We start from the raw sequence: 27583 nt of genomic DNA on the forward strand, positions 1-27583 counted from the left end.
CCAACTTATAAACCTTTGCCCTGACCGTTAACGTTTGTTAATTGTAAATCCTCCAGGGGACTGTGGAGGAAAGTTTGTTTCAGTTTGGTTAGGAACCCATCAGGGGGCTCCCTTTCCTTCCGGCTCTGCGAATGTGTGGTTACCAATGCGCTTAGTTGGGAGGGTGTGAACAATGAGTCAGTAGCTTCCTCTTGCTATCATGTTGAGGGAGGCGGGACAACGGGTCCGCCAAAAAGTTCAGTTTTGGGGGGATGTGCCCCAGCTTGAAATTGAACCGCCAAAATAGCCCCGTCCACCTTACACCTTTCTTGCTTATTGTTGAGGATGCGGGTGGTAATGAGGGTGGCCAAGTTTTTATGATCTGTCCAGAGTGCAAATGGTTCCCACACCCCTTCTAGGTAGTGTCTCCACTTCTCTAGAGCCAGTTTGATGGCAGAGGCTTCCTTGTCCCACACTGACCAGTTACATTTAGCCAGGCTGAACTTTGGAGACAAGTATGCGCAGGGGTGCAACTGGCCATCTGGCCCCTCCTGGAGTAACACGACTGCGCATGTGATGTCGCTCGCGTCACATTGGACCATAAACCTTTTGTTTTCATTAGGGTGTATTAGGCAGGGCTCAGAGGTGAACCAGGCCTTAAGTTCATCAAACGCCTTTTGGTGCTCCCCCGTCCATAGGAGGCTAGAGCTACCCTTAGTGGCTTGCGGCCCCTTCCCCCAGTTCTGTGAGGGGTAGGGTGATCTCGGCAAAGTTATTGATGAACCCCCTATAAAAATTTGCGAACCTGAGGAAACTCTGGAGTTGTTTATGGATTTGGGGCGGCTCCCACTCCATCGCGGCTTGTACTTTGGTAGAATCCATTCCCAGGCTCCCCGTAGAAATGCGGTATCCCAAAAAGTCGAGCTCTGTCTTGTAGAGCTCACACTTTGACAGTTTGGCAAATGACTTGTGCTCGTACAGTGTTTGCAGCACTTCCCTTACCAACTGGATGTGTGCAGGCAGGTCTTGTGAGTATATCAAAACGTCATCCAGGTAACAGACCACGCCCTTATATAGGTATTTGTGTAATACTTCATTGATTAAGTTCATGAATACCCCTGGTGCCCCCTTAAGGCCGAACGGCATGACCCAGAGGTGTGTGTAAGGCTGTTTTCCACTCATCCCCCTCCTTGATGCACACCCAGAAGTAAGCATCTCTGAGGTCGTTTAGTGAAGATTTTCCCTTGGGACACCTCCCCTAAGAGGTCCTGTGTGAGGGGAAGGGGGTACACATTACTCATGGAAATCGCATTCAAGCCGCGGAAGTCAGTGCAAAGCCGTAAACTGTCATCTTTTTTCTTAATAGCACCAGAGCGGTGTGTGGGGACTTGGCGGGTCGGATGAACCCCTCTACACAGGTTGAGTTTCAGGAATCTCTGTAACTCCTCCCTCTCTCCCCGACTCATTGAATATAGCTTGGCTTTGGGAAGTGGCTCCCCCTCCACCAGTTCAGTGGCACAGTCAGTGGATCTGTGGGGGGAAGCTCATCCACCTGGGCATCAAACATCTTTTGCAAGTCTTGATACTCAGGGGCAAACTGGGCACTTCAGCTCTGGTGACGTAAAGCTTCTCAAGCTGGGGAGGGGGGTGTGGGCCCCATTTTCTATTTCACCGGTGACTCTCGCACACCAGATCCAAGAAGTAAATGGCGCTCCCGCTCCACTGGACCAGCGGGTCGTGGTCGGCCAGCTACTGCAGGCTGATGACTGCTTGGAACTTGGCAGCCAGGGCGATAATGAACATGTGAGGTTCCCAATGTTCCTCCACCCCCAAGGCACACACTTCGGTCCCCATCCTACATGGCTCCCCCTTCATTGGGCTCCCGTCCATTTACTCAATCACATAGGATTCTTGAAGGGGCACCGTTTTTAATCCTAGCGCTTCCACGAAGCTTGGGGATAATAAGTCTTTGGAACATCCTCAGTCCAGTAGGGCCCTGATGCAAGAAAATCATTTCGTAACAGGATTTACTAGTGTTATGGGTACATAATACAAAGTCCCGGATAATCTCACCCATAGTGGCGCAGCCAGGGCTCTGACCTGCTTTTGCTCCTCACAGCAGGTCTGGGTTGTTTTCCGGCAGCTGGGCCTCTCCGTCCTCCTCCACGGACTCCTCGGGGATCGGCTCGCGGAACTGCAGCACCGCTGACTTGGCCTTGGCCATTGGGTTGCTGGCACCGCCGGTTTTCTTAGCCTCCGCCTTTAGAGGTATGGAGGTCCGCAGCTCCTTCGGCTTTCTGGGGCATTCGCTGGTGATGTGATTCCCCCCCCCCCTTGAAGCACAACTTTGCTTTGGCTCTCCGGTCATGCTCCTCACGTGAAAACTGTTCAGGGGCGCGCTTGATTGGGTTGGAGTGTCTTCTCCTGAGTAGATTGGGTTGGAGTGTCTTCTCCCGAGCTTCTTTTGGGGGGCGGTCATCTTGTTGCGATCCTCTATTTCACAAGCTAGCTGGGTCCACCCGACCAGATCTCGTGGTTCCCCCAGTTTCAGGGCCTCTCCATATATGTGAGGAGGCCCCTCTTGAATTGCTCGGTCCTGGCCCCGTCGTCCCATTGCTGAACTTCGGAATTCAGTGCCCTGAACTCGCTGAGGTACTCTCGGACTGATCCAGCACCCTGCTTCAGGTCCTGTAGGGCCGCTATCGCGTTAGTCTCCTGTAGAGGGTCTTCGAAATGGCGTCGTAGAGCCCTCAGTAGGTCTGTGGCCAAGTTCAGCACTGGGGATCGCCCCTCGAATAGGGTGACATACCACTGGACTACCGGGCCCTGGAGGCAGCTGCCAATGTACACTACTCGCGATTGTTCTGTCGGGAAGTTCCAGGCCCAGATGCTGAGGTGCCCTCGTACAGTCACAATGAAGTAGGCTAGTTCTGATGGGTCCCCATCAAACCTTGCTTTACTTATGCGGGGCCCCCTGGGCACCGGCTCCGGTTGAGGTTGTGGCGGCCGGTCGCCCCCCATGGGTTGTTCGCCTCCCGCAGGGGCTCCCCCCCAAGTAGGAATCAGCGGTCTCCCCCCCAGGGGCTGGTTGCAGGGTGGGTGCAGCTGCGATCCGCTCCCCTATCACTCGTACTTGCCAGGCGAGGTTCTGCACCTCTTGAATCATGAAGGCGTGCATGGCTTGCATTTCCTCCTGGAGTTGGGTGCTTTGAATGGCTAAAGCTTCTTGCATCCACTCTGTGGTTGCGTCCCCTGACCTGCTGGTCCGGGGGTCCTCCCCTCGACTTTCTTCACCCTGGAACCCCCACGGGTGGTAGGAGTGTTGCAGTCCCGAAAGTCGGTGGTGTTGCTGGAGGTCCTCTCTCAGATCTCCGATAATACTCTCCTGGAAACCCATGGAGCTCCAGTTTTTCCTCTGCACCATCACGTTGCTTGGGTTCTTCCTCACCATCCATTTTAGTAATCCCCATAGCCTGGTCCTGTTCTCCAGCCATCGTGAGTCTAGAGTTAGGCTAGGCCAGGGTGATAAGTCAGTTCCGACAAAATGTCAGACCCAGAGTCAAGGAGAAGACAGTTGAAGTTCAAGATCTTTATTCCAGCTTCATGGGCATACACACGCGTTGTCAGAACTGACCTCTCTGTCAGTTCCCCCAACTTATAAACCTTTGCCCTGACCGTTATAATTCAGGCCAAAGGACGCTAAGCAAAAGCGGGGGGGTTGTGTGGAGGTTTTGCTAAGCTGTCATCACCGCAGATGTCCACTATCAGTTCATGGTTCCCATCTCCTCCAGCTCTTTGACCTTGGTTACCTAGCAACTAGCCAATTCCCAGACATGCCATCCTCCCTCCAGATAAGCAACAAGTTATAGTTATATCAAAGGCATAGCAAGTGCAGCATAGCATTGAAGCACAGCATAGCATTGTACAATTGAATACACATGACAAAAGGAACAAGATGGAATGACTCTTGACACAGATGCAGCTAGAATTTGAGTCCATCTGTCCTATATATTGGAAAGTGGAGTGATTTCAGATACCAAATGACATTAGTAGGTAAATGACAATAGCAGGTGTGATTGGATTATGTGATACGCAGAGATAGGAGACATGTAGAAATTTGGCATTGGTAATAAGGCAGGAAACTTAGGTCCCGATTCAGTCCATGTGGATTCATTGTCTTGAGCTTCGTTATCAGTTCACCTTACTCTTTTCTATTTCTGAACAGGGTGTTAACCTTTTCATTACTCTCATTCTTGCATAGCACACTTCTCTTTGCTGCGTGAAGAACTTTTTCTTCATTACAATGTTGTTGGGCACTGTTGATGATAATAGTTATTTTGTTTATAACTAGATGGTGTGTGTTCCTTACTTATTTTTTCCTGTCACTAATCAAGTTTTTTCTATTATACGTTTTTAACTATTCTTGTTAACATACAAGTTTCATAATGAATGTTTTACTTTCAAGGGTGAATCTGTTTAGTGTAGTAGTAAGCTGTAATAAATAACAGAATGTGTAACTTTTTATGATCACTGATATTTTTATTTGTTTAACTAAATATATATATTGAGCTATGTTATTGTTTTAGGTCGAAGTGGAAAAAGGAAAGCAGAAATGGGAGGAAGTAGATGCTATTGGAAACAATGAAAATTCAGCTATTGATAAACGTTTGCCTGTGAATACTATTGAAAAGAAAGTGGAAGAAAAGCTTACTGTAAATGAAAACCAGTATATTGAATCAGAAGGAGAAATGTTAGGGCAAAGCAAAGTAAAAAGCATAATTTCCTCAGTGAAAGGGAAGGAAATAATTCCAATACCTGCCAAGAGGTAAGTGTGAACTCTGTCAATTCTCAGCGCTTGTCCTGAAAGGTGGTTTATTTGAATCATTTCGCATGGTAATGCCTTGGACTACCATGTGTTTTAACTTTTATTGTCAGCATACTTGAGACATACTATTGGCTCAACTGTAGTATGAATATGCAAATAACAAACAAATATGGCAAATACCCACATTTAACAGGTGAGTTTCCCTATGTCCAGAATCAGTCAATATCGATTAACTGTTTTCAGGTCGTCATTGTATTTTCAGAAATCTATACCAGCATTTATAGTAACATTGCTGGGAACATGTTCCCATTAACTTTGGATTAGACAACAAAACTTTTCTTGCAGTGCGATTTAAACCGTACTGGAAGAGAAGCCAAGCCAGCCCCAGGATCGGGCTAGCTTTTAAAAAAACAAAACAGTATTTTTCTTTTAGGGTGTATTGGACCCCCCAAAATTAGGATTTCTGAAAAATCCTGGATCTGAATACCATACTGGAATTGGGATCTGGGATTTTTCAGAAATACTGAAATTTTGGGGGGTCCACTAGACCCACAGCCAAAAAACCCTGTTTTTTAAAAAATCGTACACCCCTATCTGTGACCGCATCCACCATAGAAGGAATCAGCAAATAGATTCTTAGTGAAGAAACAGACTGTATTTCAGCTTCCTCGCAGGCAGAGAAGAGTTGCACTGTAGAGAAAGGCAGATGTTCTGGTGCCAGAGTCATGCTTGAGCCCCAGCTGAATCCATGATGGGTTGATAGAATTGTCTGCATGCCAGAGTGGTGGTCTTCCTACAGTTACAGTCCCTCCTTACCTTGCCTCCCAGCTAAGCGCAGGAGCTTCCTTGCAAATGCCAATCTCTGTAGCACAAGAAATTAGTGGTCATACTGCCTACCATCACAAAGGGACACAACATTTGAAGGCCAAGTTCACCCCTTCTTTCTAGCCAATGAGGATGAACTGTATCTCTTCAAGAAATTCAGTCTAGACGCCTTTTTTTAAATTCATGGAATCATAGAATCATAGAGTTGGAAGGGACCTCCAGGGTCATCTAGTCCAACCCCCTGCACAATGCAGGAAACTCACAAATACCTCCCCCTAAATTCACAGGATCTTCATTGCTGTCAGATGGCCATCTAGCCTCTGTTTAAAAACCTCCAAGGAAGGAGAGCCCATCACCTCCCAAGAAAGCCTGTTCCACTGAGGAATCGCTCTAATGGTCAGGAAGTTCTTCCTAATGTTGAGCGGGAAATTCTTTTGATTTAATTTAAACCCACTGGTTCTGGTCCTACCTTCTGGAGCCACAGAAAACAATTCCACACCATCCTCTAGATGACAGCCCTTCAAGTACTTGAAGATGTTGATCATATCACCTTTCAGCCGCTTCCTCTCCAGGCTAAACATCCCCAGCTCCTTCATCCTTTCCTCATAGGACTTGGTCTCCAGACTCCTCACCATCTTCATCGCCCTCCTATGAACCCATTCCAGCTTGTCTATATCCTTAAAATATGGTGCCCAAAATTGAACACAATACTTCAGGTGAGGTCTTACTAGAGCAGAGTAAAGCGATACCATCACTTCGCGTGATCTGGACACTATACTTCTGTTAATACAGCCCAAAATTTTATTTGTCTTTTTAGCCACCGCATCACACTGTTGACTCATGTTCAGCATATGATCCACTAAGACCCCTAGATCCTTTTCGCCTATACTGCTGCTAAGACAAGTCTCCCCTATCCTATAGCCATGCACTGGATTTTTCCTACCTAAATGCAGAACTTTACATTTATCCCTGTTAAAATTCATTTTATTGATTTTAGCCTAGTTTTCCAGCCTGTCAAGGTCATCCTGTGTATCCTGTTTCTGTCTTCTACTGTATCTTCTTCGTAGTCTCTGTGATTCACACTCATGGGATGAAGCGTCAGCGCTGATCCCCGATCGGTAACTCCAAAGTCTGTGATTTTTCGCAGCCCGACCCCGGTCGGCATGCACGACAGCCCCAGCGCGCATGCTCAGCCGGTGGGCGCGAATATCCTGCCAGTTCCTTCTTTTACGCCGCGTCATATAGACAAGTTCGTAGTTGCTCTGGTCAGTAGTTTACTTACCTTTTTTCTCTGGGTTTCTCCTCGTTTTTTCTTGTTCTTAATAAAACAAAAAAAGAGAGAGAGAGACTGTTTCGTTGTTGCTACCCTTCGGAGTTCCCCCCCCCCATTCCTTGTCTATGGAAAAGCATTGGGGTTTTTTCAAGTGGTGCCTTAAGTGTGGGAGCAAGATCCCTCCTCCTGATGGACATTCTCTTTGCTTGCTGTGTCTTGGGGAAGGTCACCAGGTGGAATCCTGCCATCACTGCTCTACGTTTTCTAAACAGACCAGAAAAAAAAAATGAGCTCCAAGACTATCAGCAGCGCTGTTAAAATCGGCTCTCACACCACAGTGCTTCGATGGCCACTCCGGCATCAACATCTGTTCCGACCTCGTTATTGAGCCAACCGTCTCAACTACTCCAGGGATGCAGGCTCAGTATCCCAGTCAGAACCCTCAACTCCGGCCAAGAAGGCCAGAGGGATCTAGGACTCTCTCTCTGCTGAGCCCGGGAAGCATAAGAAGGAGAAGAGGCGCCAAGATTGGCAGACCCCTTCTCTGCCACCGAAGGACCTGGCGATCGTTTTGGAGGAGCTTCTGGAAAAGATCCTTGCTTCAGCGATACGACCGAAAAGCCCCTCGTGTCCGATGGATGCTGCACACACCTCCCTCTCCGGCTCTGATCAGGAGGTTGACCTTACAGAGCAGTCGGCATGCTCGAAGGAGGGCGGTGATCCGAGTTCGGCACCGGACTTATAAGTTTTGCAACCGGACTGCTCGAAGCCGAAAATGCCACTGATACTTCAGCCTGATTGGTTTGGGGAGACTTCGGACCCTTTTTGACGTCCTCATCCTCTGCCCTACTGGGACCCATGCCCGTTTGGAGGCTATCCTTACCATTCGCCATACCCTTGGTACCCTCCTCAGAACCCAGACTGGGATCAGCATTCTGAAGCCTCGCACCGCTCCAGAGTCTCGGCACATTCTCCACCAGGTCGATGGGATTCATTTTGCCAACTTTGACCCCGAAGTTAGTCAGGAAGCTGGCACATTCCAGCGTTCCTGACATCGAGCAGACTCCCTCAACTAGGCTTACTGTAGACACCCCAGGCTTACCATCTGAGGAGACCGACCCATCCTCTCCATCGACCTCCAATGACGAGGAGGAGGACAATTCATCGCTTATCAGAAGTTCAGAATGCTGACTCTACAGAGCATCCTTCCGCTCATCAACAAAGGGGATTGGATGGCTACCCTGGACTTGAAGGATGCCTATTTCCACATCAGCATCCTCCCCAGTCACAGGAGGTTTCTTCATTTTGCCATTGGGATGAATCATTTCCAATACCAGGTGCTCCCCTTTGGGCTCTCCATGGCCCCCAGGGTCTTCAGAAAGACCACAGTAGTTGTGGTGGCTTATCTTTGTCTCCAGGGTATCATCCTTTTTCCTTATATAGACTATTGGTTGGTGGTTGCTGTGTCCAAAGCTTCTCTAAGAGCTCATCTACAAGTGATTCTCATCCTCTTGAGTGCACCGGGGCTTCTGGTGAACGAGAAGAAGTCTCATTTGGTCCCAGCGCAAAGAGTTCCGTTTATAGGAGCAATTCTGGACACTACCTGGCACCTAGTGTTTCTACTAGAGTCGCGAGCGCTGGATATCATCTCCCTGGTTCAACTCCTTCAAACGGTGGGATGCGTTTCCGATCTGCAGATCCAACATCTCTTGGGTCTCATGGCGTCTACTACCAATGTCCTGCGGTTCACGAGACTGAGGATGCAAATCCTTCAGCTCTGGTTCATCAGGAATTACAATCCTGTGAGAGATCTCCCATCCAAGATTCTGCAGATTCCTTCGCTGGTACTCCGCTCTCTGGGTTGGTGGAGGATGAAGTCCAACCTCTGCGAAGGATCTCTGTTTCATGTTTCACTCCCTTCAGTCAGGATAACAACAGATGCCTCGCTGTGGGGATGGGGAGCGCACCTAGGCGACCTTTGCATAGGCGGCCCATGGCCCCCGTCAATGGCTCACCATCACATCAATTTCTTGGAGCTCATGGATACTCACTTAGCCTTGAGGTTGTTCCTACCCCTGATCAATAGTCAGACTGTAGCTGTGATGTTGGACAACATGACAGCTGTCAGTTATATAAACTATCAAGGGGGAACTGTGTCCAGAAAACTGTGTGCGTTGGCGGTGCAGCTTTGGGAGGCCTGCATAGCCTCCCGGACCTTCGTTGTAGCCACCCACCTGCCGGGAGAACTCAATGTACAAGCGGACTCCCTGATCAGGGGGGCAGTTTCCCATCATGAATGGGAGGTGAACTGGATATACCTCGAATCCCTGTTCTGGGATTGCGGTCATCCCAGAATAGATGTATTTGCCACGGCGGACAATCGGAAATGCGAACAATTCCATTCCAGAGGAGGGACGGACCCAAGGTCCCTAGGGGATGGTCTTCTATTCCCGTGGGCGAACAAGTTCCTCTACCTGTTTCCGCCCTTGCCTCTTCTCATCAGAGTGCTTCACAAACTGGTCCAGGAGCGTCCGGAGTGCATCCTAATTGCTCCGTGGTGACCGAGGCAGAACTGGTTTCCTATCCTCCTAGCCATTGCAGGGGGGTATCACCACAAGTTTCCTGCGGAGCCGGATCTCCTATTGGCTCAAGGAAGTCATCTGTTTCACCACGACATCCCTCATCTCAAATTGACGGCTTGGAGGGTCAGCTTCCAGAATTCTCTGACAGAGTGAAGCATGTGATGTTGAACAGTAGAAAGCTGTCAACTCGCCGCTCCTATGAGGGGAAGTGATCTAAGTTCCTGACTTTTCTGGAGGACAAGGGCATCAGCACCTGTACTGCTAGTCTTGAACTTGTGTTTGAGTTCTTACTGACTCTTGGTGGACATCTGTTTGGCTGCAACCTGGGCATCTCCTCATGTCTTCATGCAACATTATGCCTTGGATGTCCAGAAGTATCACAGATCACAGCTGGGTAACCTGGTCCTTCAAGCCGCTACTTCTGCATAACTGCCAGCTCCCTCCTCCAGGTAAGCCTAGCTTGCTAATCTCCCATGAGTGTGAAGCACAGAGACCATGAAGAAAATAAACAGGTTTCCTACCTGTAACTGATGATCTTCGAGTGGTCATCTGTGCATTCACACTACCCACCCTCCTTCCTCTCTGCTGCCAGTCATGGTATGCTAGATAGGTGGCGGCAGGAAGGAACTGGCGGGATATTTGCACCCACCGGGTGAGCATGCACACTGGGGCTGTTGCACATGCCCACCGGGGTCGGGCTGCGAAAAATCCCATACTTTGGAGTTACCAATCGGGGATCGGCACTGGCGCTTCATCCCATGAGTGTGAATGCACAGATGACCTCTCGAAGATCATCAGTTACAGATAGGAAACCTGTTTATTTGCAACCCCTCCCAATTTAGTATTATTGGCAAATTTAATAAGCATTCCTTCTATTCCTTCAGCCAAATCGTTTAGAAAGATGTTGAACAAAACAGGTCCCAGGACAGGTCCTTGAGGCACTCCACTTGTCACTCCTCTCCAAGAGGAACCATTCACAAGCACTCTTTGGGTGCCATCTGTCAGCCAGTTACAGATCCACCTAATGGTAACAGGATCCAAACCACATTTTACCAACTTGTCAACAAGATAGTATGAGGAACTTTATCAAAACCCTTACTGAAATCAAGATAAACGATGTCTACAACATTCCCCCAATCCAGCAAGGTAGTCACTTTCTCAAAAAAAGAGATCAGGTTAGTCTGTCATGACTTGTTCTTGAGAAACCCATGCTGGCTTTTAGTTATCACATCCATTCTTTCAAAATGTTCCCGGATCAACTGATGATTTGTTCTAAAACTTCTCCAGGTATAGACATCAAGCTGATGCGTCGTAGTTACCCGGATCATCTTTTTTCCCCTTCTTGAAGATGGGGACAACATTCGTCTGCCTCCAATCTTCTGGCACCTCTCCTGTTCTCCAAGAATTCTCAAAAACAATAGCCAGAGGCTCAGAAATTACATCTGCAAGCTCTTTTAGAAACCTTGGGTGCAATTCATCTGACCCTGAGGGCCTAGATTTATTTAAATAAACTTTCCTAACTTTTTCTCTACAAGCACTGGTGATTTGTTTATATTCATCCTTGGTTATAAGGCCTCCTTCCAATTCCTAAAGGAGTCTTTTTTATTTCTCAAGTCTTTAGAGAGCTGTTTATGGAGCCAAAGTGGCCCCGTGGCACAGAGTGGTAAAGCAGCAGTGCTGCAGTAGTGTGGTCTGAACTCTCTGCTCACGACCTGAGTTCAATTCCGACGAAAGCTGGATTCAGGTAGCCGGCCCAAGTTTCACTCAGCCTTCCATCCTTCCGAGGTTGGTAAAATGAGTACCCAGCTTGCTGGGGGGGGAGTGTAAAAGACTGGGGAAGGTAATGGCAAACCACCCCGTAAAAAGTCTGCCATGAAAATGTTGTGAAAGCAATGTCACCCCAGAGTCGGAAACGACTGGTGCTTGCACAGGGGACCTTTCCTTATTGAATCAACTCAGCTTCTTTAGGCTTTTCCATTTTTTCTTCTCATAGGAATCATCTGTGATTGCGCTTTCAGTATTTCACTTTTAAGAAACTCCCACCCATCTTGAACCTCCTTCTTCCTAAGTATTTTTGACCATGGGATTTTTCCCAGCATAGTTCTAAGGTTATCAAAGTTTGTGTTTCTGAAGTCCAACCTATAAGTCTGACTGCGTATAGCTTTCCCCTTCCCTAAGACTGTAAATTCTAAGATCACATGGTCACTACTGCTGAGGGTGCCCACTATTTCCACTTCTTCAATCAATTCTTCCTTGTTGATGAGAATCAAATCCAAGATAGCAGATCCCCTTGTTTCCTTCTTCACTTTCTGGAAAAGGAAGTTGTCAGCAAGACAAGTCAGGAATCTATTTGATTCCTGACTTTTCTTTCAAGATTAGTTCTATTTGTTAAAGCAGTAAGAATACTGAACTCTGATACTGCAAATGATAACCTTTAGGAAGGAACCCAGCATGGACTAGGGCAAAGGGAAATGGTTTCATTTGCATATTTGTCTTTCTTGACTTCTCTGAAGAAAATGTTAAGGAGAAATGGCTTATTTGTTTGCCCATAAGCTAAACAGCATGTGTGTGGGTGGGGAGGGGGGGGGGAGAGTTACCCTTTCCCTGGTTAAAGTTCTCAAATACAAATTCTGAATTGGCCAGGCGCTACTGTTCAGGAATTTTGTTCTCTGGGCATATGGATTTAAGAAAAAAGCAAGGATAGGTTCAGCTGATTGGAGTTCAGAGTGATCAGTCTAGCTCAGGGGTGGCCAAACTTGCTTAACATAAGAGCCACATAGAATAAATGTCAGATGTTTGAGAGTTGCAAGACATGAACATTAGATGCTTGAGGAAGGAAGGAAGGAAGGAAGGAAATAAATAGATTGGGGAGGGAGGTGGCAAAAAAGCATCTTTAACTTTAAATTCATTCTTCAAGCTGCTGGCCATCTGGACTCAGGGAAGTGATTTGAAGAGACAAATGCCATCTCCAAGCTGGCCAACTGGGTAGTGGGGGCTTCAAGAGCGCACAATATGTGTGAAAGAGGCACATGTGTTGGCTAGCTCTTCTAGCCTTTGGCAACAGACTTACAAGTACACATTTGGTAACAGGAACCAAGGCTTACAAGTACACATTCAAAACAACATGCCAACAGGGTAAGGTGACCAAGCCTACAGCATTTCTGAAAGAGACCTCCCTACCAAATTGGGCAGAGAAACTCTCTCACATCACAGCAATTTTAGCCAGTTAGTTGATCTAGCAAGACTGGACCCAAAAGAATGGTCCCTTGATATTTAAATAGTTCTGGAAGTAGATTTCTACTTTAGGACACTTAATGGTCCCTTTTGCCTAAGCAAGGACTCCTAAGCAAGGAACTCCTAAGCAAGGTTAAATCCACTTCCCATCTTAACAAAATAAAGCACTGAAACAATGAAGCAACTGTTGAACCTACAAAAAAAAACAACCCTACTATAAAGAAAGAAGGTCATTTGTTGATTTATTAGCTAAATTGCCTGAATGTTAACACTGAATTTACACACAATCTAGTAAATAATACAACATGGTTTAAATGCCACTGTTCTGTTAATCTGCTAATCTATATGTGCACTTACCCATTTTTTTCTTGTAGTCCTTGCTAAAATGTTTTCCCAGAGATGCCTCCTCTTTCTCCTTATTCTAACTTGAATTCTGAGGTCTTTTGTCTTTAAGATTATTTTCTAGAGGCAAAAGTAGTAGATGGTAAAGTTATAATCTAAAGAATAGATTAAAAAGTACTTTATAAATTATTTGATTATGAATAATTCTGTTAAAGTTCATAGGGTTTTTTCCTTTTGTTATAGCTGATGGTTTGTTCTTTGTGGGCTTTTTGATATTTGTTGATTAGGTTGTAATAAAGTTTGTATTTGTAAAATGTGGACTTTTCCACAAAAATTTAAGTCTAGCATGTCAGGAATATTGTTTGGCACAAAATATGGCCATCTTAAACTTTGGTGTAGCATCTTTTGTCTGAGAGATGTTTAGTTCTTCTTTTGTTATTGAGTACATCTGTTTTTCCTGTTTAACACTCTTGGATGTAGTCTTTATGCAATGTCAGAACATTTCAATGGCAGTTTCCCAAATGCTGTGTTTTCTTCATAAAATTCCTTTTGTCAGCACAAAGAATGTGAGAAAAAGTGAAGGCAAAAGACGAATCTCAAAACAACGGGCCAGTCAGCAGATCAGTGAAAATCAACATCAAGTAGAAGACGATAGCAGTTTGAGTGAAACATCTGTGGAAGAAGTGAGGTACTAAGAATCACAATGTTTTATTTTTTCCCCTTTATATTTCTCAGGCTAAACATATCATGTAGTGATTGAAATATCGAGGTAGGATTTGGGAGACCTGAGTTCAAATGCCCAGACAGCTGTGATGCTCATTGGGAGATCTTGGGCCACCACTCAGTCTGCTCAACCTACTTGACAGGATTGTTGTGGGGATAAACAAAGTGGTAACATTATATGTACTCTGAATTGCTCAGCAGAAGGGTAGGATAAAACTGTGATAAATGGATTGATCATTCTTTATGCTCTGTCAGCAATGAGAGTGAGCTTGTATTGTGAATTTTAAGCATTTATGTTTGAGATAGAGGAAGGGGGGTAATGACTGGGCAAGGTAAATAGTTACCCTAGATTGACGTTTTGTGTTTTAGAAAAAGAACTCTACTGTAATTTAGACTTCTTTTTCCAGTAAAGGTCTAAAAATTGTCTAAAAAGTTGAGAAGATAGAGATTAAATGAAGATCTACTGCAAAATAAAGAAATAGTGTCATCTCTAGAAAAGGAAACTAAAGCTTATTTCTAACTTAATGATAGAGAAGATATAGAATTTGAGACGGTATGGGATGCCTACAAGGCAGTAATGAGAGGAATATTAATAACATTGAATAGCAAGGATAAGAGAGCAAAAGATAAACAGATGTTGGACATCCAAAATGAAATTAAGAAAAAAGAAGGTGAATTAAGAAAAAGGCCAGGAAAAAAGAAAATTATAAGAGCGATTACAATATTACAAACACAAATGAGACATTTGTTAAATAAGGAAATGGAATGGAACTTGAAAAAATTAAAACAGAAATCTTTTGAGGGAGCAAATAAACCTGGAAAGTATTTGGCCTGGCAATTGAAGAAAAAGAAGGTAAAATTATTAATAAAATTGTGGCTGACGGAAAAGAGATGGTAGATCAAGAAGGAATAGAGAATTTTTAAGTATTATGCTAAACTATTTAAGGGTGTTAAAGTAAAGAAAGAAGAGATTGACGTGTATTTGCAAAAGATTAAAATAGCACCCTTAACTGAGTATATGGACAAAGTTTTGAATGATCCAGTTGAATTAATAGAAATAGAAGTAGTGATTAATGCGATGAAAATCGGAAAGGCACCTGGACCAGATGGATATACAGCAAAAAATTTTAAAATTCTTAAAGAAGAATTAGTACCAAAACTTCAAAAATTAATGAATACAATAAGATTAAATGGGAAAATACCTAATTAATGGAAAGAAGCTGTAATTTCGTTGATTCCAAAGGAAGATACAGATGTCACGAATGTAAAGAATTATAGACCAATTTCATTACTAAATAATGACTATAAGATTTATACAAGAATCCTGACAGAATGGCTTAAACAATATTTAATAAATTTTATAAAGGAAGACCAAGCGGGTTTTCTTCCCAAAAGGCAAATAAGAGACAATATTAGAACTGTTGTAAATATTGTAGAATATTATGAAAGACATCCAGAGAAGAAAGTTGCATTATTCTTTGCGGATGCAGAGAAAGCTTTTGATAATTTGAACTGGGACTTTATGTTTGCAGTAATGGAAAAAATAAAGTTGGGAGAAAACTTTATAAGAACGATAAAGGCAATATATACTGAACAACGTGCAAGGTTATGTATAAATGCAGATCTTACAGATGAAATGATAATTAGCAAAGGTAGAAGACAAGGTTGTCTGCTTTCCCCACTGTTGTTTATAATGACTCTTGAAATCTTATTGATGCAAATACAAGATGATGAAGAAATAGAAGGAACGAGAATTAAAAGATTTGCTTATAAATATAGAGCATTTGCAGATGATATAATGTTCATAAATGAAAATCCTACACAAGTAACACCTTTGTTGTTGGCTAAAATACAAAATTTCGGAGAATTGGCAGGATTTTATGTGATTAAAGAAAAATCAAAACTTTTATGTAAAAATATGCAAGTAAATAAACAAAAGGAGCTGCAGAGACTAACAGGATGTGAAGTTACTTCTAAAGTAAAATATTTGGGTGTGGAAATAACAATGAAGCATATTGACTTGTTTAAAAATAATTATGAAAAGTTATGGCGTAAAATTGATGAAGATTTGTCATTGCTTGGAAGAATAGCTGCAATTAAGATGAACATTTTGCTGAGAATAATATACGTATTCCAAATTATTCCGATTGTGAAAGACAGCAAACAGTGTAATAAATGGCAAAGGAAGATTTCAGAATTTGTATGGGCTGGAAAGAAACCAAGGATCAAAATGAAAGCTTTAATAGACGCTAAAGAAAGAGGAGGATTCCATTTATTAGATCTAAGACTATATCATGAAGCAGTTTGCTTAGTGTGGATAAAGGATTGGGTGGCGCTATTGAATAAAAAACTTTTAATGTTGGAAGGTTATGGAAATAAATTTGGCTGGCATGCTTATATGTACTATGGAAAGAAAAAGATGGATGGTCTTTTCTCACCATTACATAAGAAATAATTTGCTAAGTATCTGGATGAAATATATGAAATATGGTGATGAGAGAAAACCACTATAGATAGCTCCAGCAGAAGTAATAACAGCTGTTTCAGGAGAGGGAAAATGGATGTCATACAATCAACTATTAAAAATACAAAGCGGTAAAATAGAATTGAAAACGGCTGAGGAATTGAACTATAAATGCAACAAATAAAGAGTTTGGTGGAAAGTGATCTCAAAACTGATGGAATAAGATGAGAACAAACAGAAATGGGAAAAGTTCTGCTTGGAGATAATGAAAAATTAATTTCGAAAATCTATAAGTTACTTTTAAAATGGTCTACGGAAGATGAAGTAGTGAAATCACAAATGATTAAGTGGGCAATTAATGTAAATAAAGAAATACAGATGGATACATGGGGATATTTGTGGAAGAATTCTATGAAACTCAACATGTCAGAGTATCAAAGAGAACTGTTTTAAGATGATGTACAGATGGTATGTGACTCATAAAAAGTTGGCAAAGATGAACAATAAGATGTCAGATGTTGGAAATGTAAAAAACATGAAGGTTCTTTCTACCATATGTGGTGGACTTGTGAAAGAGCGAAAAAGTATTGGCAGATAATTCAACAAGAGATTTCTAAATCTTGGGATATGAATTTAACAAAGTTGCAGAGACTTTTCTGTTGGGATTACAAATGGAAAAATTTCCAAAAGAAGATAGAACTTTAATCTGGTACTTGCTCTCAGCTGCTAGGACATTGTATGCAGTTGTGGAAGCAAGAAAAAATACCAGAGAAATGGGATTGGATTGTAAAATTTATGACATGGAGTGAAATGGACAAGTTAACAAGAACCTTAAGAGACTATGATTTGAAAGTATTTAAGATGGAGTGGAAAAAGTTCAGAAGTTACATAGAAAAAGAGTGAAAAATAAAAGGACATTGGACAATTTTTGATAATGATTAAGTTTAAGAGGGAGGAGGATTTTAATTGTGGTTCTTAATAATTAAGGATACCTTTATTATTAATATTTTAATTTTAGTACACCGGCAGGGGTCAAGTAACGGGGGGAGGGGTGGGTAGAAAGTAATATATGGGATATAGGGGAAAAGTAGTTATTAATGATGTAAGAAATTGACTATACTACCATATGTTACTAATAAACTGTTTGAAACAAGTCAAAAGTTCATAGGGTTTTTTTCCTTCTGTTATAGATGATGATTTGTTCTTTGTGGGCTTTTTGATATTTGTTGATTAGGTTGTAATACTAAAGTTTGTATTAGTAAGATGTGGACTTTTCCACAAAAATTTAAATCTAGCATGTCAGGAATATTGTTTGGCACAAAATATGACCATCTTAAACTTTGGTGTAACATCTTTTATCTGAGAGATGTTTAGTTCTTCTCTTGTTACTGAGTACATCTGTTTTTCCAGTTTAACACTCTTGGATGTAGTCTTTATGCAATGTCAGAACCCGCTTCAGTGGGGTAGGGCGGGATATATATCAAAATAAATAAATAAATAAATAAATAAGAACATTTCAATGGCAGTTTCCCAAATGCTGTGTTTTCTTCATAAAATTCTTTTTGTCAGCACAAAGAATGTGAGAAAAAGTGAAGGCAAAAGACGGATCTCAAAACAACGGGCCAGTCAGCAGATCAGTGAAAATCAACATCAACTAGAAGACGATAGCAGTTTGAGTGAAACATCTGTGGAAGAAGTGAGGTACTAAGAATCACAATGTTTTTTTTTCCCCTTTATATTTTATAGATCGGAGGGGGGAGGGAGCAATCCCAGCGCTGGGATCGCTCCCTCCCCCCTCCGATCCCAGCGCTTGCTTTAAACATCACAGCTGAAGGCAGGCACACAGGGAAGTAGGAAGCAGGCTGCCCCCTCTGCAGCCGGCGCTTGCGAAGCGCTGGGGCCACGTGGAGCGATCCCACGCTTGCCTGAAGAAGATGGAGCCAGGCAAGCAGGCGCAGGGGAAGCGCCGGATCGGAGGAAGAGGCAGCAGATCGCCCCCTCGCCCCCTGAAGGTACGTACCTTCGGACCATAAGACGCACACACTTTTCCCCCCACTTTTTGGGGGGAGGAAAGTGCGTCTTATGGTCCGAAAAATACGGTATATAAAGTAAGAGAGCTTACGATTTTCTCTGTAACAAATACAACTACAATTGGAAAATTTTGTCATACTCTGGGGTTAGAAAGAAAAACACTTTTTTTCCATTGTCTAAATTTTCCCAGTTATCAAAACCACAAACTATCAAATAATTTTTATCTGTTTCATGAAAAAAGTCTATAAGGGGTTTCCAATCAGCAATAAAAATAGTTATTGTGTTTTCTCTAGTCAATGAAGTAAGTTTAACCATCTCTGCTAGTTCCAGCATCTTCACCCAACATTCTTCTACTGTAGGCGGTTAGACTCTTCCACTTTTACACAAATATTAGTCTTGCTGCTGTTGTCGTATATAAGAACAAAGTTCCATTAGTTCTTTCCATCTGAGTGTCCATTAGACCCAATGGCAGCTTGATTTTCATTATGTTTTTTCAAACATTCAAAAATTCCTCCTACAGTTCTAGCGTTATCCCACAACTGTCTTTTAGGTTAAAAAATCCACTTTGATCTTCATGAATAAATTCTTTAAGAATTATTTTCAGTCTTTTAGCTAATATCATTGTGAACAACTTATAATCATTATTCAATAATGATATTGGTCTATAATTTCTTGTCAAAGTCAGGTCTTGTACATCTTTGGATATTATCTTATATTTAACTCATGGTTTTTCCCCCTTGCCATACAAATTTAGATGTATCTTTCTGCCATTGTTTAAATGGCACCTCCATTGTCAAAACAAATTGTCTTAAACAAAAATAGCATTCTAGGTAAAAACATATATCTTGATTGCAGATATTCTCAATAAGTGACAATTGAACTTCATCCCATCTTAATCCTTCCAAGCAATCAGTGTTTTGTATTGTTTTGACCCAGGAAGTCACAGGGGGGAAAATTGGTTTACTCATTTAAAGCTTTCTACAGGAACCAAACTCCTATTGAACCTTCTCTTCAATGAACTGTAGTGCCCTGAAGTTCCTCTTTTCCCTCCCCACTGCCCATCTTTTTTTTAGTTTTAGTTTAATCAAAATGGTAAATGGGGTCCATCTGGCCCCCAATAGAATTGGTTAAAAAATGAAAGCACTATGCATAATCATTACTGGGGATTTTATTTACCCCAACAAATAGTGAAAAAATGTTCCCTTGTTTAAATAGATGGACCAACACTTATCTCCTTTTTACTGAAAGGTGGAGTAAGCTGTGACAACAACAAAAATTTCTCATAATTTATAACTAAAGATATTTTTTGGCTTTGAGGTTTTGGAATTGGGGGTTGCAATAATCCCCAGGGAAACCAGTCTTTGCAACCTGAATTGTTGAGTATATAGTAGACGCATGTAAGAGCTCTGTGTTTGTGCTCTGTCAAAGCTTCCATCATGCCCATAGCCACATGGAAAAACTCAAATTGAACTTTACTGCAGTTCTGGAAAAGGGGTCATTCTTCCCTCCAGCAGGATGAACCTGGACATGTTTGAAGGCATCCTCTGAACCTCACGTTTTCCAGACTTGAAGGAACCATAAAGCCTGGAACTCTAGATTACCCTTGGCTACCTGTTCTCTGAGCCAATTGCTTCCCCTTGTCCTTCACATTTCCAAGCCTCAGAATGATCATCTCAATTTTACCTATCTTGGGTGGGTGAAGTACTTCAGATGACCTCAGCCGCTTGTCCACTGAGCTGTTCGCCTTCAGATTTTCCAAACCTCCGATTTGACCATCTCAGCTTTACAGGGGGAAGTTACTCTAGATGACCTATAGCCACCTGTGCACTAAACTGTTCACCTGTGACCCTGGCCACCTGTTTTCTGAGCTTATTGCTTCCCTTTGTCCTTATTTGTTGTTCCATTATTATCACATTAAGTTTCAATGTTGTACCAGTTAAAAAATATTGTTTTCTTTAAAATAAACAGTTTTATAGATCCCCAGCTGCATCTTCTGCTTTGAAAATGGTAGGGTCAATTTGATCCCAGTTATGTTTTTGTGAAGTTCTGACGTTTTCATTGAGGGGTCTTTTTGACCCCAGTTCCAAATTTTACTCTCCTTTGTCCTGCATTTCTGAAGGAAGTCATTCTTGAGGCCTGATTTTTTTTTCTTAGTAGCTAATGCCATGACCAAGAGCGCTATCAGGTTTCCATCACTTTTTGCTGTAATGTGGAGTCACTTTGATCCCTATGCAAAAGTTGTATAGTTGGGTTTTTTTTCCTTGGAAGGGTTAGCAAATCTTTTTAAATTTCATTCCAAGTCTTAACATAATTATTTTGAAATAACATAAAATTAATATTTGTCAAGATACCCAAATAGTTTACCTTCTTTTAAATCTTAAAAACTATTTTGTCTATCAATTTTGTTTGTTCTTGTATTTTCATATTTTGTTAACATCTTAGACTTATGTTTATTAACTTTAAAAACCCACTACTGTCCCAAAGGAAGAAGATCAATGTAGCTTGGTTTTCATTATGTTTTTTCAAATATTCCAAAATGTCTAATAAAGATCTAGAATTATCCCTCAACTGTCTTTTAGGTAGAAAAATCCACTTTGATCTTCATGAATAAATTCTTTAAGAATTATTTTAAGTCTTTCAGCTAATATCATTGTGAACAACTTATAATCAGTATTCAATAATGATATGGATTGGTAATTTCTTGTCAAAGTCAGGTCATCTTTGGGTATTAATGCTATATTAGGCTCTTTCCATGTCCCTGGCATCTTTCCTTTCTGTAGGATAGAATTTTTTGAATTTTTCAAAGTTTGAAAAAGTTAATCCTCAATGCGTATAGTATATAACTGGAAGGCCATCTGTTCCTGGAGCCTTTCCTAGCTTAATTTTTTAAATTGCTTCTGCCACTTCTCCTATCGTTATAGGTCCATTCATAATTTCTCTTTGTTCTGTGATCCAGGGTAAATTTTGTTTACCGCTTTATCTCCTAACACCATAGTTTTAACTCCATGCAAATCAACTAATACACTCACAAATCTGCCATGATCATCACTCAGTACAAGTTCTGGTTTTACATGAGGTCTGCTAAGATAAATTCTTCACCCAAAGTGTTATAGATAAAATCTTTTATATTTTTTTCTGATATGAGTGTCTCTTGTAAGCAAATAATATATTTTTAAAAAATTTTCAAATTTTGATTTTTTTCTCTTTAGAGGGATGTTTCTCCATTGATGTTCCATATTAAACATTTGCCTGCAAGGGTTCTGAAAGAACAGAATATAGTTACAGACTGGTGGCCTTTGATGCCGTTAAACTCAAGATATTCTAAAGACAAAGAAGTGGGTTAGTTTTCATCCGGTTAGTTTGCATCCAAAGCACTTTCATCCCCTCTCCCCTTAGGATTGTGCTGATAATCCTTTTGGACTTTATAATTTTATTCTTATTTTAGTCTTTCAAGCTTTGCAACCTAATTTTTGCTCTGTATATTTAAAAAAATACATTCAATTTTCTTGAAATTCAGATTCTGGTTTATTATGCAGGTAGGATGTTAGCTTTTCCATAGTCATATAATAAGTTAGTTTATTTTTCCAGCCAATCACACACATCAAACATCAAACAAATCTTTAATAGCATAGTAATACAGTAAAACAGGGATAAACAGTCCAAGAGCTAGATATCTAAAAATATAAAAAAGTATTGCAACCGACCGGATAGCCAATCAATTCTGGGCATGTTTCAGCTTTCCATTTTGTCACCATATATTTAAATAGTTCGTTATGAATTTTTGATAGATTGGATGGTATTGTGTTAATAACATTTTTTGGATTTGGGTTTTTAGTATCTTTTGTATTTCTTCATGTATCTTTATTCAATATTTTCTAGTTTCATTACAAGACCACCATTTATGATAAAAAGTTGGGTCTGTACTCTTGCATTTCCAACATTTGGCATTGTGGCTCTTGTTTGCTTTTGCAATTTCTCTGGGTGTGATGTACCATCTGAAGAACATTTTGTATCAGTTCTCTCTTAGTGTTGAGATTCAGTAAACTTGATCTTTTTTTTACTCATAAGGATATTCTCTCCAACGTTTTTCATCCATTTGATCATACAGTCCTTCACTTGCTCTACTTATGTTTCATATTGCAATAACATTTTATATATTTTTCCTAATAGATGCATTAGATCACTTGCAATTAAATGTTCATAGGCCATTTGCTGTCTTAGGTGGCCTTCTCTTGCTATTAATTCTTTGTATTTAGATGCCATTTGATATGTCAGCCTCTGAATAGTCTTTCCTTCATTTTATATATCTTGCCAAGATTTTATTCTTCCATGTCTTATTTATTTATTTTATTTTTCGCATTTATCTCCCGCCCTCCCCGCCATTCGAAAAAGTGTTGTTCTACAAGACTTGCAGAATTGGGCAAGGTCCCGCAAGGCTCTAACATCATCAGGGAGTTGGTTCCACTAGTGGGGGGCAGCAATAGAGAAGGCTCATTCTCTGGTAGCCTTCAATCTCGCCTCCCTCGGCCCGGGGATTTCTAACAGATTTTGTGATCCAGATCTCAGTACCCTCTGGGGAATATGTGGGGAGAGACGGTCCCTAAGGTAGACAAGACCTCAGCCATATAGGGCTTTAAAGGTAATAACCAGCACCTTGTAGCGAATCCGGAATACTATTGGCAGCCAATGCAGTCTCCGCAGCCCCGGCTGTACATGATCCCGAATAGAGAGACCCAGTAACAGCCTGGCTGCAGCATTCTGCACCAGCTGCAGCTTCCGGATTTGAGACATGGGCAGCTCCATGTAGAGGGCATTACAGTAGTCTAGTCTTGAGGTGACCGTAGCATGAATCACTGTTAAGTCGCTGTGCTCTAGGAAGGGTGCCAGCTGTCGTGCCCGCCTAAGATGGAAAAAGGCAGATCTCGCAGTAGCTGCTATCTGGGCCTCCATAGGCAATCTGGGCTCTAGTAGCACCCCCAAGCTCTTGACTTTAGGCACCGATATCAGTGGCGCCCCATCAAAGGCTGGTAAAGGGATTTCCCTTCCCAGGCCACCACGACTCAGACAAAGGACTTCTGTTTTCGTTGGATTCAGCTTCAGACGACTCAGCCTGAGCCACCCCACCACGGCTTGTAACGCCGGGGCCAGTTTTTGATAAAGCTGAGTGTCATCTGCATACTGATGGCAACCCAGCCCCAATCTTCTGACAATCTGGGCAAGGGGGCGCATGTAGATATTAAACAACATCGGGGAAAGCACCACCCCCTGAGGCACCCCACAATGTCCCCCGATCGCCACCCTTTGTCCCCGATCACAGAGAAAGGAGGAAAGCCATTGTAAGGCTAACCCCTGAATCCCCGCATCGGCGAGGCAGTGAACCAGCAACTGATGGTCAACCATGTCGAACGCCGCCAACAGATCCAACAACAACAGCACTGCTGACCCACCTCGATCCAGTTGTCGCTGGAGATCATCTACTAAGGCGACCAGCACTGCCTCCGTCCCATGGCCCAGGCGAAAGCCAGACTGGTGTGGGTCTAGGACAGAAGTGGGTCATTGTACATTAAGTAATAATTAAGTAGCAGTTTTCTCCATGAACATCAGTTTTCTCCATGAACATCAGTGTTGAGATCAGCTTCACACTAATAATAAGAATTGGTACTGAAGTCTGTGAAGAAATACGTATGAGGGTTCAGTTCATGTACTGAACATTTCACACAAATAGAAAGTTTGGATGAAGTAAAAGGAGTATTAGATAACAAATATAAACAAAAAATGGCTAAGGACAATGATGCAATGCAGAGAAACAAAACGTTCTCTATTAATGTTGACTCCAAAAGACGTTGGAGGAAACCCATACCTCAATTACTTTTGAATGTGTCTGGAAAATTGGTTGGGCTGTTTTTATCTTGCTCCAATGAGCTCTGGGCAGTTTAAATGGTTTTTCACTCAATCCCAATTTTGCTCTGACAGCGACACTGTGACATTGTTTAGACTGAAAGAATTATTGACTTAAGGTCACCTAGTGAGCTTCATGGCAGAGTGGGTATTTGAATCATACTGGTTTACTGTGTCAAAGGAAGTTTCATAATTAAATGAAAAATCAAAAGGGCTGTATGACATTTATCTAAGAGTTCTCAAGGTAATTCAGCTGTGAAACTTATTTTTCTTGTGATGAAATTGTGTAACTTATTCTAATATCTATCTACTTATTGCTGGGTTTTAAGATAACTAATATAAGCACTTTTTTGTTAAGGATCTAAGGCAGTCTGGCCGCCTTTAATATTTCTTGTCTACTTTATCTTCTGGTAAATTGATAGAGAGCGTTATTAATGCTAGAAGTAATAAATAAATGTAGAACAAGAAGTCTTGCTGTGAAAGAATCAGCGTAGCTGAATCTGTTACAAACAGAAATCTTGCCTCCCTTGCCTTGAGGACCACTGGGTTGGAATGGTCTATAAGCAAACCAAATAAATACCATAACACTGAAATGTTTTGTGCTTGTTTTCTAGAAAATCAGCAAGAACTACGAATGGGAAGAATAAGGTAAAATATGCTAGCAAAACATTGCCTTATTCTAGTATTTGTATAAAACTGTAAGCAGTAATATTATTTTTATGAAACTTTATAGCAAGATGTCGTGGCCCAATTAAGTTATCACCCCAGAATCAGTAGGCAAACCAGGATCTGAAGCAGGTTTGCAGTTCATGGTTTGTGCAAACTACAGTTAGACATGAAATTCAACCCAGTGTTATGACAGAAATTTGCCCTGTTTGTGCTGTCAGATGCCACTTCAGAAGTTTCTGAGGTGTCAAAAGTCCAGCTAGTCTGTCTTGTAGTAATAGCCAACCCATGACAATTGAGCAACATCTGTGGTGTTGATTTGCCAGCAAATTGACAAGTCAGGATACTATGGAATATTATTCAGGGATTCTGTTTCAGAAATGTGAGCTATGCCATGAGGACATTCTAAACTCTAATTTCACATATGATGATTTGGGTTCTAAAATATGGTCAACCCCATGAGTTTCGTGATAACTGAACTGAGACAATCAGTTCACATGACTGAACTGAGGCAGTCTTGGCATCAGAATTGTGGGTTAAAAGTAGAGAGAAATGAGGACTGACTTGTTATAATTCACAATGGTGTAAAATTTGAATCAATTATGTATTTATTATTCAGATCCCCAGAACACTGGGCATTACTAATACTCTTGATGACTTAACTCAGTCTTCTGATACAGCTACAGAGGGTATTGCTATGCCTGCATCAATCACTAGAGAGACTGAGATGTTGCTAGAACAGCTTCGTTTGGATAACACAGGTAAGCACACTGCAGTAATCAAGTAGTAATTATTTGCTAATATAAGTAATTAGAATATATTAAGTTCTTGTAATAATGAGAAACATAAATTTTTCACTAAGTGAGAACCCAGCTAATATTTCTGGTTGGGGACCAGATAGCAGACATTATGGTAACAATGTCTGCTCAGGATCCAAAAAACTATGAAATTGGTATGAACCTCAGGCTCCTTTAGGCAATAGTTCCAGTTAATATTATTTTGACATTCTGAAGCAAAAACATCCCAGAAGCTACAGTAAGTTTCTGAATATTGTGGACCCACAAACTGAGAGGAGGGAAATATTTGAAATTTTGCTAGTTGGTCAACAAAGTTCTTTAAATTCTGAAAGAGCAAGCCATTCAATAGAGGGCAGAAGCTCTTTAAATAGGCAACATGTGAACACTACTGCTAGTGCTTCAGGGACTTGTCTTGGCTTATGGCAGGACCCCATGTCACTGCCAGTGCCTCAGAACATTTAAAGGAACCAATAGAGGAATAACTGAGAGAAATTAATCAATGTATCAAATAGTAAACCAAGCGGCATTTGTCAATCAAAAAAGTAGAAAAACCAGGCTGCCTAGAGAAAACATAGGGGTTTCTACATACATCCCCCAAGTATGCAGAAAAAATATTATTTTGTAAATTAAGGAACATATTTAAGAACTTGCCTGATGAGGACTGAGTATGTTCCCAGAAGCACAGGATGTTGAAAGCAGCTGTGAGTTTGTGGGGAGGGGAGGCAGGATTAAGCCTGCTCAAGTGCCAGAGAGTTTATGGATTCTGAAGGGGAGATTTCCAAATTGTTCTTTGTTGTGATCTTTGTGCAGTCCCACATGGGAACCAATAGCAGCTGATAACAAGTTGAAACAATAAATGACCTAAAAGAATTAATGGGATTGACATGTAATTATTACATATAGTAATTACTCAATTTGACATGCATTATAGTAGGAAGTATTTTCAAGTAACACTTTAGGTAATATGAAAAGCCAGACAGAGGAAACCAAAGTGGACTTGGCAAGCAAGGACTGCCCTTAACATTGTGATTAATTCGGAGATGTCCCAAGAATGCCATCTTTACAGCAAAGTATCTGTGGAACTCTGGTATTTGTTGCTAAACATAAAAAAATAAATGAATGCAGCCTTTTTATTTAATAAAAAATGCACACAGACTTGAATTTTGATTGCTTTTGAATGGGGTTGTATTTTGGGCACATAAATATACATATATCTAGTAGAGAAAGTTGAACTAAATATGTTCTAAATATTTTTTTAAAATAAATGTACATTAACACACAGACTAAATATTTCCCCCTTTAAAATAGATTCTGTAAGTCTTCTGAAAATTCAGAAAGTATTCCATGGATATGAAGGCTTAATTGAATGTGAAAAGGGACGTTATGTTCAGTTGCAAGGAAAAGTTAGAAAAATTGAGAATGAGAAAAAGGAGCTGCAGAGAATCCTGGAAGAAATGAGAGAAGTTAAATCTCTGTTGGATCGTCAAAAAGTACAATGGGAAAGTGATACGAGCAGTCTCAAGTAAGAACTCTTAAATAAGTCTTCGGGAAGAGCTTTTATGTGATAAGTATAAAAATTGTGAAAGGAATATTGAAAACAAATTGAAACAATAATGTTTTTAATCCTTTTGCTGTAAGCTAGATGCTTTATAGAAGTAAGCAAAAAAGACTGAAGGAGAGAAACTGATTCAGAATAGCCTAATTCCTTTACACAAAGCATTTTAGGAAGGATTAAGAAGAAGATGACGACTGCAGATTTATACCTCACCCTTCTCTCTGAATCAGAGACTCAGAGCGGCCCCTGGAAGGCTCTCATCAGGCCCCTGAGCAACTGGCTGTAATCTACTTCCTTCTGCCTCTTTTTTGCAGTTTAGTAGTTTTATTGAATTTTCAGGTAAAAAGGAATGGGGGAGGGGAATACAAGGAAAGTGTACATGAGTGAAA

At 41.5% G+C, this 27583-nt stretch overlaps 1 protein-coding gene across 1 annotated transcript in view; it reads left to right on the forward strand.

Moving 5' to 3' along the window:
• Positions 1-27583, forward strand: part of ANKRD26 (ankyrin repeat domain containing 26) — a 121742-nt gene that overhangs the window by 54065 nt on the left and 40094 nt on the right. Inside the window, exons 16-21 of the mRNA XM_060244401.1 lie at positions 4566-4804; positions 13617-13748; positions 17817-17948; positions 24791-24824; positions 25462-25603; positions 26948-27161. Coding sequence (XP_060100384.1) covers positions 4566-4804; positions 13617-13748; positions 17817-17948; positions 24791-24824; positions 25462-25603; positions 26948-27161 — 893 coding nt within the window. The remainder of the gene's footprint in view (positions 1-4565; positions 4805-13616; positions 13749-17816; positions 17949-24790; positions 24825-25461; positions 25604-26947; positions 27162-27583) is intronic.

The sequence above is a fragment of the Heteronotia binoei genome, chromosome 8, assembly GCF_032191835.1.
Source record: "Heteronotia binoei isolate CCM8104 ecotype False Entrance Well chromosome 8, APGP_CSIRO_Hbin_v1, whole genome shotgun sequence".
In the NCBI taxonomy this organism is placed as follows: domain Eukaryota; kingdom Metazoa; phylum Chordata; class Lepidosauria; order Squamata; family Gekkonidae; genus Heteronotia; species Heteronotia binoei.